Genomic DNA, 14113 nt, shown 5'->3' with positions numbered 1-14113 from the left:
ACTGCAGTTTTCATTTCAATTTCACACTTAAATGATGAACTAGCAAGACAGAGAGACAAATCTAAACAAATATGACACACACACAAACAAGAAGACAAATCAAGATGACAAATCTTTGCTTCAGATGTCGAAGGGAGGGACAGATAAATTCATCAAGCTGATGTAAAACAAGTGCAAGATGGGAAACTATCTCGTTCTGGGTTAGTTCAGCTAATCAGAACTTGTGAATATGACTGAACAGTCCTCATATTTACATAGTAGGAACATCCTCTGGTTTATCAGCTACGTACACTATGCCAACATGAGTGCATTTAGGTGTAGACACTAGAGCGCAGCAGACTGAAAAAACCTGTCTGTGTGAGGACAAGAGAGTCTGTGAACCACTCAAATTTCATGATGACCATAAATATCTGTAGAAACCACCATGACAGTGTTTACATGCACTTAAGTAACAAGGTTACTCAAAAAACAGAGTTTACACCTTTGAGAAATGGCAATGACATTGCTTAAATGCACAGTACGTAATTTCTGGCGTTATGGTTCTCAATCAAAACAATGAAAACAAAAGACGTAGTTTGATGGCTTCCTGAAGTAGTGTGGGATCATGGGAGTTGTTGTCTTTGTCTCTTAAACAATCACCGTTTCTGATGAAAATCTATCTGACGTGACTCGAGCAGAAATGTGCACAGAAAGGGTGTGTATCATCTGATGTTTCCCTGACAAGTGACTGAATGAAACGCACCTTTACCTTGAACTCTGGGCTTCAACATTGTTGGAAAGGTCTAGTCTTTTTTATTCATTTTAATGTGGAAATGTTACATATTATATCCTGAGGCAAACCTGCAGGTACATCAATTTCATGGTTCAGCACTCTGATGTGAGTGAGGAAATTAAATATTTGTTGAACAGACTGCAAAACGTTTTGTTCTCTTTAGAAATCTATCACATGCAAATTACAACATTAACAGCCACTGCAGTCGTGAAATCAATAAATGCAAATACACGACGTGACGAGTTCCTACGACAAGCTGCTAAACCAGAGCCCTCGCCCGTCTGTGTTTTACATCAGTGTTTTCAGACAATATCAGAAACAAAAGTAACCCGAGGAAATAAAACGCCACTGTCGGCTGAGCTGCTTTGTCTTTTTCCACCACTTTAACTTTTAAACCTCACACTTCAGGGAGCACAAAGGCCACAGAGCTGGTGGAAGAACTTTAAATGATTTCAGAAACAAATATGCCTGAACTACCATGACCTGCCACAACTGTCTATTACTGAAATGGTTCCCAATCAGAATCAGTAAACAGAATATGTCTGGGCTGTAGACAAAACAAAACATTCGAGGACGACATCTTGAGCTTTTGCCAAAACAAAATACAATAGATTAATTGAAAGTGCAAATAAGTTGCAGCAGTGGTTCAAAATTGCTGCACAGTTTAGACCGAGTTTCAGTAGCATGGAAGTCGCATACGGAGCGTGACCTGACCGTGACGTTTCTGCACCGAGTCGAGACGCAAATCTGCCTGATACAAGGATTCAAATGTGCTTCTCACAAATCGAATGGCTTTAGCAACAAAGGGAGGGTTTGCAACTAAAGAAAATAAAATAAAGAAGGAGCTCAAGGTCGCAATAAAAAAAACGTCTATAGAAAATCAAATGAATGATCCTTTGTTGCCTAATGAGCAGTCTACAGAGAGAAGAGAAGAGAAGAGAAGAGAAGAGAAGAGAAGAGAAGAGAAGAGAAGAGAAGAGAATCCGTTTGTGAATATGGTGACAATTTTTCCATCCGCTTGTCATCCAACCCCTCAGGCCACTGCTCATCTGTCGTTCAATATTAACTATCTCTCTGTTTATTACTCCTCCGTCTCATCCCTCGCTTATTCTACTCTCTCGCCGTGTGAGTCACGCTCCCCCCCCCTCGCAAACAGGCACACACAGTGACAAAAACACGTATACACAAACGTTGAGGGCACGATAATGCCCACACGCAGACATAATGTTCGAGGCAGTGGTCGTGCTGTGTGTCTGTGTGTGTGTGTGTGTGTGTGTGTGTGTGTGCGTGCGTGTGTAATGACCGTGAGCAGTTTGAAAGCATCGCCCACTCAGGCATCAGACAACACTCAGATTAACACACTCTCTCTCTTCTTTCTCTGAGGATGAAGGTGGAGGATGAAGAACAGAAATGACGAGGAGGAAGCGAGCAGAGGACACAGAAGAAAATCCCTCATTTTCCTAAATAAGGAGAGCGAGCTGACGGAAGACAATTAACATCGGATTGTGTACATATCGAAAGGAAAACAGAAGAGGAGGATGCAGGAGATGAAATTAGAGGATAAGGAATGGCCAAAAGGGGAGAGAGAAAATGAGGGAAATGCTGACCCTAATAAGTCACTTTGTGATGCAACATCAGGGTCAGTGGTGGGTTTAAAGAGCGAAAGGAGAGAGGAAACGCTGCGGCTGTCACATTTATTTAACATAAACACGTCACACATAGATAGACGGACAGATAGAGTGGTATAAAGATAGATTTTTAGACGCAGAGTGGGAAAAAAAAGCAGCAGAAGAAGAAGGGGAGTGACTGCACTGTAATTCTGTTCATTCCTCACCCACTCTTCCAAAAGCCACTCCTTATAAGGAAAGACATGGCTACCACAGGCCTTCGCACACACACATTCACACACACGTGCAAAGAGAGAAAGTGAGGGAGAAAACTTGCAAAATCACAGCCTCGAACGAGAGGAAACTGACCCTCTCTTTCCTTTCACTTTCAAATTGGTTTCCACTGTAAAATTAAAAGAGAGAGCTATTTCTCCTCCTCCCTCTGCATTTAAGTTAAACTTTTATAAGACTCCTGAGCATCGAAGACTCCTCCTCTTTTCTCTCCCTCGTCCTCCTCTCTTTCTCTGTTAAACTCTCTCCACGAAATCCTACTTTTTCTCTCTAATCGCTACCTCCTTCCTCCCTCCCTCCGCCCATCTGCCTTCTTCTCCCCTGCCATCATTCCCTGTTTACCTTACTCCCTTTACCCCTCCCTCCTCCCGTCCATCCCTTTCTCTCTCCCGCTTTCTCTTTCTCACCTATCTCTTCATCCGGACTAAATAAACACACAGGTTTGAAGACCATCTGTTACCGATGAGCATTCATGCATGATGACACACAGACATAAAACACACCCAACAAAAGCACACACACATATAAATGCAGAGATAATAATTCATAGTCACAATTATCAAAGGGTTTTATCTTTAAATCTGGAAATTTTACTTGCTAAAAGGTGAGTGTCAAACACATGTACATGACACACACGCACATACAGTATGCTGACATGAGCGCATACACTCAGGCACACAAAAGAGGAATAATGAGTCATGGGTTGATGAGCAGAGGATGGAAAGCGGTGCAGACTTCAGGCAACAGAAGGAGGAAGGCAGGGCGAGCAGAGTGAGCCAGAGAGACCATCGTCAGTGTATTTTAAAGAGCGTTGTATCGTGTCTTAAAGGCAGGAAGGCTGGAAAAAAATTATTATTTTATATTTTGCTGAGCCTGCACGCTGTCTTCTCCAGGACTGTCCTGCACCATATTCACACAGTCAAACACATTCACTCTCAGATCTGCTTCAGTCCCTCCACCGCTGAGTTCAGAACAGGCAGCATTTTAAGAAAAACTCACACAGGCGATGTCAGGCTCTGCTGTCTCTTCATCTGTTATTTGATTAAATCAACACAGTCTGAACAACCAGTCATCTTAGGTTCAAGCAGCTTTTTAAGAGTAAAATTCTAGCAGTTTTCCCAAGCACACACCACAATTAGTGCATATTGTCACTTGGTTTATTTTACCAGCTCTGATCACATTAACTTTGATTACATGTTTTGATCACAATTATTTAATGTTTTCTAATTTTGAAACTAATGAAAACAGATTTTTGATGGATGAATGAGTGTGTTGATGAAACACCAAATTCTAGCATGTTCATATCCTTGAAAACATAATTGTTAAAATTAAACATTTTATAAAATTTAAACTTTTAGAACCCAACATGATTGTTGTGTTTCTGTCCGGTGGACTCAAGTACATCCTTGCTTTAGATTTTTAAGGAAGGTTAACAAGTGGCTAAATTCTCTCAGAAATCTGTGGATTTCCCAATGTTCAAAAGATAATCAAACTCCCCCATAGCAATGGTACATTCCAGGGGATGGGCCATTGTCACCTGCAGTGCACCTAATCAGACCACCTGTTATCCCCTATATAGCTGGTCTTCTCCCACACAGCCAGTCTTTGTCCCTCAGCATGGTGTGCGTACATGTTTACTTTAGGTTTGTACACATTATGGGAGCTGGTGTTGGGTTTGTTGATCACACATGTTGGGATGTTGGTTCACTGGGTGCTCTATTTGTTTAATGATAATTATGATTGACTGTCACTTATGATGCACTTTGTTTAAATCAAAAAGTGTATTTTACAATTATGAATTTCCTTTGCAGTCACCAGCCTGAATTTGTTACTAATTATTTGTTTATTTCCTTTATAGGAAACCACACCTAACTAACAGTTTTCAATCATGCTCAATCACCAATAAAAGAATTGAATTAAACCTGAAATCCTGGACTTTGATTCTGGCAGATCTATGGTGGGTTAGTTTCCCCGCACCGGCAACAGTTTCAGGACAGCCAAAGTCTTTCCAAGCCAATCCTTCTCACCCAACTTAGAAAAGCTGAAAAATGAGTTTGTTACAACTTGGCTCCCATTTTATATAGTAAATGTATAAGATACATATATGCTCAGCTTAGTTTAGCTTTTTGCATTTATCAGGATAATTCCTCAGAACTGGAAACACAGCATTGCAAAAAGACATCAGAACAGGGAAGAAACAATCACAAACGTTACCACCCAAAATGTCTGGCATGTTTAAACTGAGTCACCCTGGTTCAACCTTGAGCTACAGTTCAGAGTGTGCATGGGATGAGGGATTATCGCCAACATTTCAGATGGGCTCATGTTTTGTTCTCTACATAAATTGGGTTAGATAATGTGGCTATGCTGATCATTTGACCAATCTCCAGTTTTTGCTCTTGTTTTGGAGATGTGTCTGTGTTCCCACAGATGTCAATAATTACTTGAGCATGTAGAAGATCATCATAACCAACAGTAATGATGGCAACAACTACAAAAATGAAACCCAAACCTAACTAAACTGGGTGAAGTCACAAAGATGGAGAAACAAAGGATTTTGGTAACAATCCCCACCTTCTCGTCAGATGTTGGGCAAGATGACAGGTTGGCCAAACACACACTTATTTGTTTGATGGTCAGCTGAGTGACTTGATCACAGAACAGCGGCGAGACAGCAGAAATTGCAGAGTTGGAGATCTGCAGCTGAGAAGCGTGACTCCTCAGGAATCCACAAAATGTTTGCAGAATCCTTGCGAGAGTCAGCGTGTGTGTGTGTGTGTGTGCTGAGCTTTTTCTCTTTGACTCACTTTCCATAAATCCTTCCCCTCCCCTTTCCCTGCCTCATCTGTAACTCGGTTTCAAGAGATTTACATCCAAGTTTCTCTTTTAATAAGAAAACCCCGCAGTCATCTCGCCAGAAAAACTACAATTCAGTTCAGATTAAATGTTAATCTCTGAATTCCATCAAATCCTCTGATTCTGTGCTAGCTGCTCTCCTGCTATAGTCAGGGTAAATTCCCTATTGACTTGGAAATGAGCACAAAATTCCCTGTTTCTCCACTCTCCTCGCTTCATCCCTATCTCCTCTCGTCGTCAGTCCATCCCTCTCATCTTTCCATTTTCTTAACCCATTTCTCTCGCCACCTCCATCAGTCTTTCCATTTCTCCACATTGCATCTGCTGTTTTCAGCTCAATTCGTCCGTGCCATCCATTCATCTCTACTCCTTTCCTCCCTCCTCCTGGCACTTGTCCCCAGCTCTCTGGTTTGATCTATCCGTCTTATCCACTTTCCTAATTTCCTCCTTCTTCCTCTCTACGTTTTACACATCTTAACATCTCAATCCATCTTGGTGATCCATTCGTCTCCGCTCCCTTTCTTTCACTCAGGTCTGCGCTGGTGTACAGTTTGCCAGGCAAAGCATTTTTCTGCGGCCAGCTGGCTCAGAAACTCCTACTGGCAACATTTTTTTTCTGTACAGTAAATGGAAATCTCACACAGGAAACACTTGGCACCGTCCATTTCTATCGGATTTTAACTAATATGAACCCATGAGGACGAGCTCAGTGCCAGCTCGGAGTAATGTAATTGGAAACGCAAGATGCTCACTTCAAATCCAGGTGTAATTAGATTAAGTGCTGAGGAGTGATTATGATTCTTTACTCAGTCAGCAAAGACTGATCCAATATGCATCTATAGTATATTTACAGTGAAATATCCTCTTGTCTTTACTTTAGTATTGTGGTTTATTCTTCTTTTAATGCACTTATAAAAAAAAGTGAACAAATGTCTGGTTGTGATTATTTGACTTGTTCCAGATGGTTTCACATTTCCGTGAAAGGCTCAGAGTTCTGGTGGCACCATCCATTAACACATTAACCTGAAGGCCTGATTCACTGCCATGTTCATAGAGCGGAAAATACACTCAAGTGCCAGTTTGTGTCTCCTTCCCTCTGATCTCTCTAACTTTGTCGCTCTGAGCAAAAGGAAGAAACAGGCAGAAGGATGACAGGAGAAGAAAGGACAGACAACCTCTCCTCAGTCTCATCTCTTTCTCTGTCATGCCGCCCTCGACCTGAAGGCAAAGTGCCACCCAGGTGTAACAGGCACTATGCTCACCTGCCTGTTTGGATTAACCTCCTCACACACACTAACAACAACCCCACAGACCTTTCGCCCACTGGCCTCAGTAGCTTAGTTTGCCACTTTATTTGTACCAAAAACAAATAAGTGTTGTGAAGCACTTTGAGCTGTCAGTGGGCAGGAAAAGCAAATGCAACATATTTTATTTGGTTTCTGACTAAATAGGCAATCTTGCATTACACCAACCACTCGCCCCAAAAGAGTATTGGTCAGACTCGAGTCCAAGAAATGAGTATGAACATATTCAGAGTAGATTACGTTTCAAAATAACATAATTAGTTAGTAAAATATACAAATGTAATTTCTAGGCAACAGGATTGGTCTCTAAAACATGCAAACAAACTGAACACAATCTCATTGAGATTCATGTATTATCATGGAGGAGAAATGTTTCTCTCTCTCTAGCCGACACACACAAACACACACCTCTATTCCCAGCACCTTGAGTATTAGGTTAAATAATTGAGGAGAACGAAAACAGTGCAGCAGTAAAAGTACAACAGCCATTGACTGCTGCACTTTCTCCAACACACACAACTTCTGACGTCAGAGCACTGCCAAAACCTTCCATATCCACAAAACACACACACAGTGTTGCAAGGAAACAAAAATATATGTGCTGTCTTCCATGTGCACATATTGGGTATACACTGACACACACGCATAATACAAACACACAATTATAAACATGCAGGCAACCGTGCAGTTTGCATCTACACACACTAACACACACACACACACTTATGTATACAAAAAGCCCAATTGTCCTGACACATAAGCGGGCCAACAAACACGCAAGGACACAGATTCCCTCCTGGTACAGTCCTCTCTGTGTGGCTTTTTCTTCCCTGTCGCGCACAAACACTGCTGGCAACTGATTCCCCTAAAAAATGCATATGTGCAAATGAAATAAAGAATCAGTCACGCACATGCACAAATACAGTATATGCTTGTGCGCGCACACACAAACACAGTCTCAAACGCACCTGAAACTTTTATGAGACTAAACCTAGCCACCATACAACCCCCTGTTTCAACATGTATACAGTCTCCCTCTGTCTCACACATGCACACTCACACACATGGCGGTGTTGACGTCAGACGGCTCGCCTGGAGTACAGTAGATGATAGATTGGATCTAGCAGGCCCAGAAATGGACAGACAGAGTGGTTATTGTTCAGCTGGTATGATTCAGCTCTGGGACAAAACCACGTAGAACAGTGAACAAGAATCACACACAGTTCAAAAGCTTAGTAAGCATTAATTAAGTTGTGTAGCTTCATGTAACACCTTATTGTGAGCATTTTGTTTCGATCATTATGTGTCATTTTAGCATTAAACTCTTCTTCGATACATGGATGTATTTTCAGGACAGGATGGTGACAGAGTGGAAACAGTGATGCTGAGTTGAACCCTGGATGTCATGGCTACAATCATCAAGCCAACTGCTGCTTGCTGTCTGCTTCAGCCTGCATATTTATCAAATGCAAGCCGACCACTGGTAGGAGTACAGAGGGGAGAAGAGGAAAAAAAGAGACAAAAAGAAACAAAAGGTGTGGGCTTTTTTGTGCCAAAAAGAAAGAAACTAATTAGAAGAAATGACGGACAGAAAGAAAAAGTAAAGCTTTCCTTGAGCATTCCAAACATTCCTTCATCTTTTTCCTTTTTTCTGCACTTCTCTTTCTTTCCCCGAGAAACATTGTGCATACCTGCTGTGATCAAAGAGGTGGAACAAATTGGGCGAACACACTCACACACACACACACACACACACACACACACACAACAGAAACCACAGCGAGGCAGCGCACTAAGAATGACAAAGGAGAGAAAAAACATTGTCTACAATATTAGACTAAATACAGCAACATGCATCCAGATCAAAAGATTTCTAAGACCAAGCAGGGTGTGTCTGTTTTATTGACTTCAGCTCTGTGGCAAAACGGCTCCACAGGCACAGATGGAGAGCGAGGACAGAGAAGAAGGGAAGGACTGGTGCCGGTGACAGAGAGGGTGTCCGAAAGTGGGAGTGAAGTGGTGAGACGGAGAAGCCCAGTGAGAAGGAGATGGAGAGCGTGGTGACAATGAGTGGAAGATGTGGTAAGAGCAAACTGCAGCATGTGGGAAGCGAAACAAGAGCAAGCAACTGTTGGTAAAGAGGAAGAGATAATAACTTAGAGCTCTGTGGGGAAACAACAAAGAGCGTCCGACTGAAAAATGAAAAATGTTTTTAATTCATTTCCGTGCAGACAGAAAGTAATAATGTAAAACAAAATATCTTTTCCCAAAACAACTGTGAGCTAACACTCCAGCCTGAGAAAAGTTGGCGCCTCTTCCCTCTTGCCACTTTGATATTTTTAGAAAAAAGCATCACACAATCACAAGGTAGGCTAACATGAAGGTGCAGGATTTGCTTTCCTCCTCACTGCCTTTGTGAGCAGCTAATCTCCAAAATTGCTCAGTTCAGAAATTAACTAAAATTATCAATAGAATGAGAGGAAAAACTAGTTTTCATGTTATGATGCCGATACGTTGTGTTGCAGAGATACCTAGTGAAGTTAGCGTGCTAACCAGCTACCCATGTCCCATCCTCATCCAAAGCCCCTGTACTAGCAGTGCAAACAACATCACTCCCTTGGTGCCCCGAGCTCCCAGTCTGGACCACTAGATGCATGGCCAAACAAGCTAAATAACTAATGGCACCTACAGTTAGCAGCAGTTAGCTATTACTTTGGTAATATATTTGTTTTTAATAACTGAAATGTGGCCAGTAATTACATATTGCACCTTTAAAGCTGCAATAAATCAACCATGGGTCGAAGTTGTATATGTGAAAGGGGTCGTTCATAGTGACGAAGCAGAAGATAATGATCACCAGCCTAATGGAGCCTTTTTTTTTAGCATCTTTCAGCTCAGTGTTTTGGTTTGCTTGTCCACAACTTCACTTTCACTCTAACCGCCCTCTTCGCATCATTTTCAACCCAAAAGTTTTGATACATTCACTGTTTGCAACCTGCCCAGCGACGAATGTCACAGTCACTCTTTTAACTTTATAAGGTGATTATTTGTGTTTATGGGCTTTTCTACTGCCATCTAGTGGCTGGAAAGTCAACGAATCTAGCTTTAATAGCAGTTTTAACAAAGTTAAATGTTATAAATGTATCTGTTCCACTTGCAAATCATATTCAAAGCCTAATTTTATCATCAACTAATCTCTAGATTGGTTCTTAGAATGACTCTATTAATTATTTGTTATACTAAAGCAAAAAAAATAGCCTGAGGTGGCATTTTCAAATAGTCTATTTTGTCCATAGAAGAGTCCAAAACAAAAAGATAACTGACTCAAAATTATTTTAAATCAGCAAATCCTCAGCAAATGTTTGTTTAATAAATGAATTAAATAAGTAAAAGATCCATTGTTGTCATCGTTGTTGAATGATTTTCAAACTGTTGAATAATTATCCCATAAAAATATCTATATTTATCAGAATAAGAAATACAGGAGATGTTGTAGTATGTACGTAAGTATGACAATGTTGTAGATTATTATACTGTAATTTATTAGATCTTGTTCACAAAAGTCTGTGCCCAACAAGCACAAACATGACATAAGGAATGTCCGTTATTCTGGTTTGGAATCGTTGGTGACACATGGTAATAATGTGATTGGAAAGGATTCTTGCGGAGTGAGTGCAGACAGGATGAGAGGAAGAGATAAAGACAGAGGCGGGTGGAAGAAAGGTGAAGATAGTGGGCCGAGCATGAAGGAGGAGGTGAGTAAGTGAGGAAGCGTGGAGGAAAGGGAGGGTGGAGGGTGGAGATGAGATGTGCATTCCTCAGCAGGGGCGTGACACAGCGTGCATGTGTGCGCTGGGAGGTAACTTAATTCAATTTCGAACATGAGGATGATGGCAAAGACAGAGAGAGAGGAGGGAAGGTAGGAGGGAGGGAGGGAGGGAGGAAAGCGAGAGCTGACTCACCATGTGCTGACAGAAATAGAAGAAATGAAGGAGAATGAGTAAGAAGAGGGAGAAAAAAGCGGCGAGGGCACGGAGGAGAAATGAAGAGAAGGAAAGTGAAGGGATAATGAGAGGAGGAAATGAAAAGGATGCCTTCGGTTAAAAGGGTGTGATTTGTCTGGAGGAAAGAAAGGGAATAGAAGTGACAGAGTTTAAGAAGGCGAGAGAGTGTGTGTCACATATTTCTCAGCATTAGAAATCAGTAAATATTCTTGCATGTCTCTACATGTGCATTCACAGACACACACACACACAAAGAGGAGTGTGTGTGTAAGTGCAAAGGCAACTGAGGATTTTCTAGCAATGGCAGGAGGTCAAATACATGATAGATTTATATTGTCTGTTCCTTTGTACTGTCACACACTTCATCACTTTAAGTGAGTGTGCACACACAAAACATACATGTAGACCCAGATGTTCACACATAGACACACACACACACACACACACACACACACACTACCAGCTGTAAATTTTCTCAGACAGAGATTTAATATCTGTAATTTCAAGACCTCAACACACATAAGAGAAACGTAATGATCATAATGTAGATGTGATTATTTCCGTGAATTGAAAATAAATGCGGCGAGGACCGAGCGCTTTCTGCACCCGTTTCAAGATGACAGCGTGTGAAATGAGTCACTGTGAGGCAGCGAGTGACTGCCAGCGTACATGTGTGCAAGTCATCTCTTGTATAATACTCCGGCCTCCTGCCAGACTAGCTGTGTCTCCATCTCATCCAGATGGCTTCCGTACCAAAAGACAGCTGGGAGTCCCCCAATCAAGCAGCACGCTTCATCTTTCTACCCGTCATCAAGGCCGTTTTTACAGCAGCGAGAAAAATCAACCAGAACAGTTCCACAAATTTAGCAGGGTAAGCTCCCCTTGGCGCCGAAATTATCTCAACCTCGGTCACTTTGTTGAACATATTCATCCATGGACGAAAGCCACAAGTAAAGACAGTCCAGAGATAGAAACACACCATACAGATGCCTTTCCCCTACCTGTGTTTCCTCCTGTACCATTCGGTACTGTTCCTTCCACACAGCTATCTTCGTGGCTTCATCTTTCCTCAGTGCCCTCTCTTTCTTCAGCTCTGGACTCCAAAACGTCTTAATGGAGTTCATGGAGGAGCTCAGCTTGGACTCCTTAGCCTCCAGCTAAAAGAAATAAAATGTTGTGACTTTGTTTTAATACATACATATTAACTGTGTTGTTGTAAACCCTTGATCATTGATGACTTGCCTCCCAAAATTACTTATTCAATTTACTTGCTTTAAGTTGTCCTGATAGCTATAAACTTTCTTTTGAATCTAAGGTGGCAGGATTACCAGAGAAACACACAAGTACAACAAGAGCAAAACAGGATACAATCAACTGCAAAAGAAATGGATTACTTACGTCTCTGCGTAGCAGTTCGTTCTCTCTCAGCACTTCCCTTAATTGTGTCTGTAGATCTGACATTGCACCTTCTCTCACCTGTAAACACAAACAAACACACTGTATGACTTGACACCAGCAATGTCATCATTTTTGTAAACATTTAAGGTTCAAAACAATTTGTTTAATTGCAGCTGTCACTACGAAGGGCAAACTACTCATTCTTCAGTTAATGCACTGCTGAAATTGGACCAATTTTCCTGTTTGTGCAGCCCGGCTAGCTCAGTCGGTAGAGCATGAGACTCTTAATCTCAGGGTCGTGGGTTCGAGCCCCACGTTGGGCGATGGTGTTTTGGACTACTGCTTTGTCCACTCATCAAACACTGGATTGAAATATACACGCTCTGTCAATGCCACCTGAACCCAGCACCCTGGGGTTGTTATAGACCATCCTTGTCTTAACTGAGCTCTAGCTTTCAGTTGTGAAGATGCATCAAGGTGCCAGTCTCAAGGATTGTCTCCTTGCAGAGTAAAGAGACTTCTGGCCTCCAAATACCTGCAGGTTTCATACCTGTAGCTTGATGACCTACTATATGTCCCTATGTTCTTGGGTTTGAGCAGAGCCAACCCAAAATGTCCAAACCTGTGAGGATGTCTCATTCCATTAAAATTAATTTAGGCATGAAATCAGACCGAATTTTCTGGTCCATGCAGCCTGGCAAGCTCAGTCAGTAGAGCATTATCTTTATCTCAGGGTCATGGGTTCAAGCCCAGTGAAGATGTTTTGGATTTCCCTGTCAGCTCCTCAAATCACTTTGCCATGGATGTGTTGGGATCTTGATGGAAAGACACAAACTAAAATATGTTCATTCTGTAAATGTCAACTGAAGCCAGGACATCTGAGCTTGTTGTGTGTTCTTGACTTTGAGTTGTGAGGATGGCCGAGCAATCAAAGGCGCCAGACTCAAGGATTGTATCCTTCCTGAGAATAAAGACTTCTATCCTAGACCCATATTTTAACTTCGCTCAGTCAGTAGAGGGCAAACCTCTTAATCTCAGGGTTGTGGGTTCAAGCCCCATGTTGGGCAGTGGTGTTTTGGACTGCACTGTACACTCATCAAATCATATCCCCTTGCATGTCATGGATGGACACAGACAGGCTAAGAATATTAAAATACCTTATATTAAACAACAAACAGACAGAGTGTCTGACAGTTCTGCAAAGTAAAAGGTAGAATAGGTTTAAAAATGTCTTAATTATCAACATTAAGTAAAACATCCTTACAATGAAGGTAACATAGTACATGAATGTAAAATACAAGAGAGGAAAGCTTTTGAGAGTTAAGGAGAAATGACCAAAGTATTTTCTGTTTAAGAAATGATTAGAAACCAGTGCAGGAGGGAGGTATGAGAGAGAAAGGAGAGATACATCTTGTACAGATGAGCTTTTGGGTTATGACTAACGGTGCAGAGGGAGTGGAAGGGCAGACCTTAGTCTATTTAAACATATTGTATTAATACCCACACAGCTCTTATTTTATTAAGTTGAAGTGTTACTTTTGTTGGCCAGGATGTGTTACTGTGGCTGGTGATTGGCTTCTTGCCTTGCCAGGTGATAGCGGTCTGGCTGATTGGGAATATTCAATAAGAGGGGGTAGGGCACTAGGCTCTGGTCTCTCTCTTGCTCTTGCTCTCACTTCAGTCCACCAGACAAGAGGTGCAGTCAGTGAGCCGGGAGGCTGGCTGAGGTATTATGTTTTTGATTTATGTTTATCTGATGGGTGCGGTAGTCCAGTTTTCGTGGCTTCATTTCAATCAGGTTTAGTTGTTCTGTTGTGCTAGGGTAGAGGGTTAGCCCCCAGTTCTGACGGCCCTGGTGGGTTGGTCCGGGAGGCTGCTCTT

General features: G+C 41.8%; 1 protein-coding gene across 9 annotated transcripts in view; it reads right to left on the bottom strand.

Annotated features, from left to right (window-relative positions):
* Positions 1-14113, bottom strand: part of LOC311252680 (ELKS/Rab6-interacting/CAST family member 1-like) — a 136168-nt gene that overhangs the window by 108000 nt on the left and 14055 nt on the right. For all 9 annotated transcript variants that reach the window (XM_084346054.1, XM_084346060.1, XM_084346057.1 and 6 more), the window contains exons 3-4: positions 12233-12310; positions 11836-11991 (exon numbers count right to left, since the gene is read on the bottom strand). In XM_084346054.1, the coding sequence (XP_084202180.1) occupies positions 11836-11991; positions 12233-12310 (234 nt within the window). The remainder of the gene's footprint in view (positions 1-11835; positions 11992-12232; positions 12311-14113) is intronic.

This window comes from Pagrus pagrus (genome assembly GCF_965226575.1).
Source record: "Pagrus pagrus genome assembly, chromosome: 23".
NCBI classification, from domain to species: Eukaryota; Metazoa; Chordata; class Actinopteri; order Spariformes; family Sparidae; genus Pagrus; species Pagrus pagrus.
This window is presented reverse-complemented; position numbering and strand designations above follow the sequence as displayed.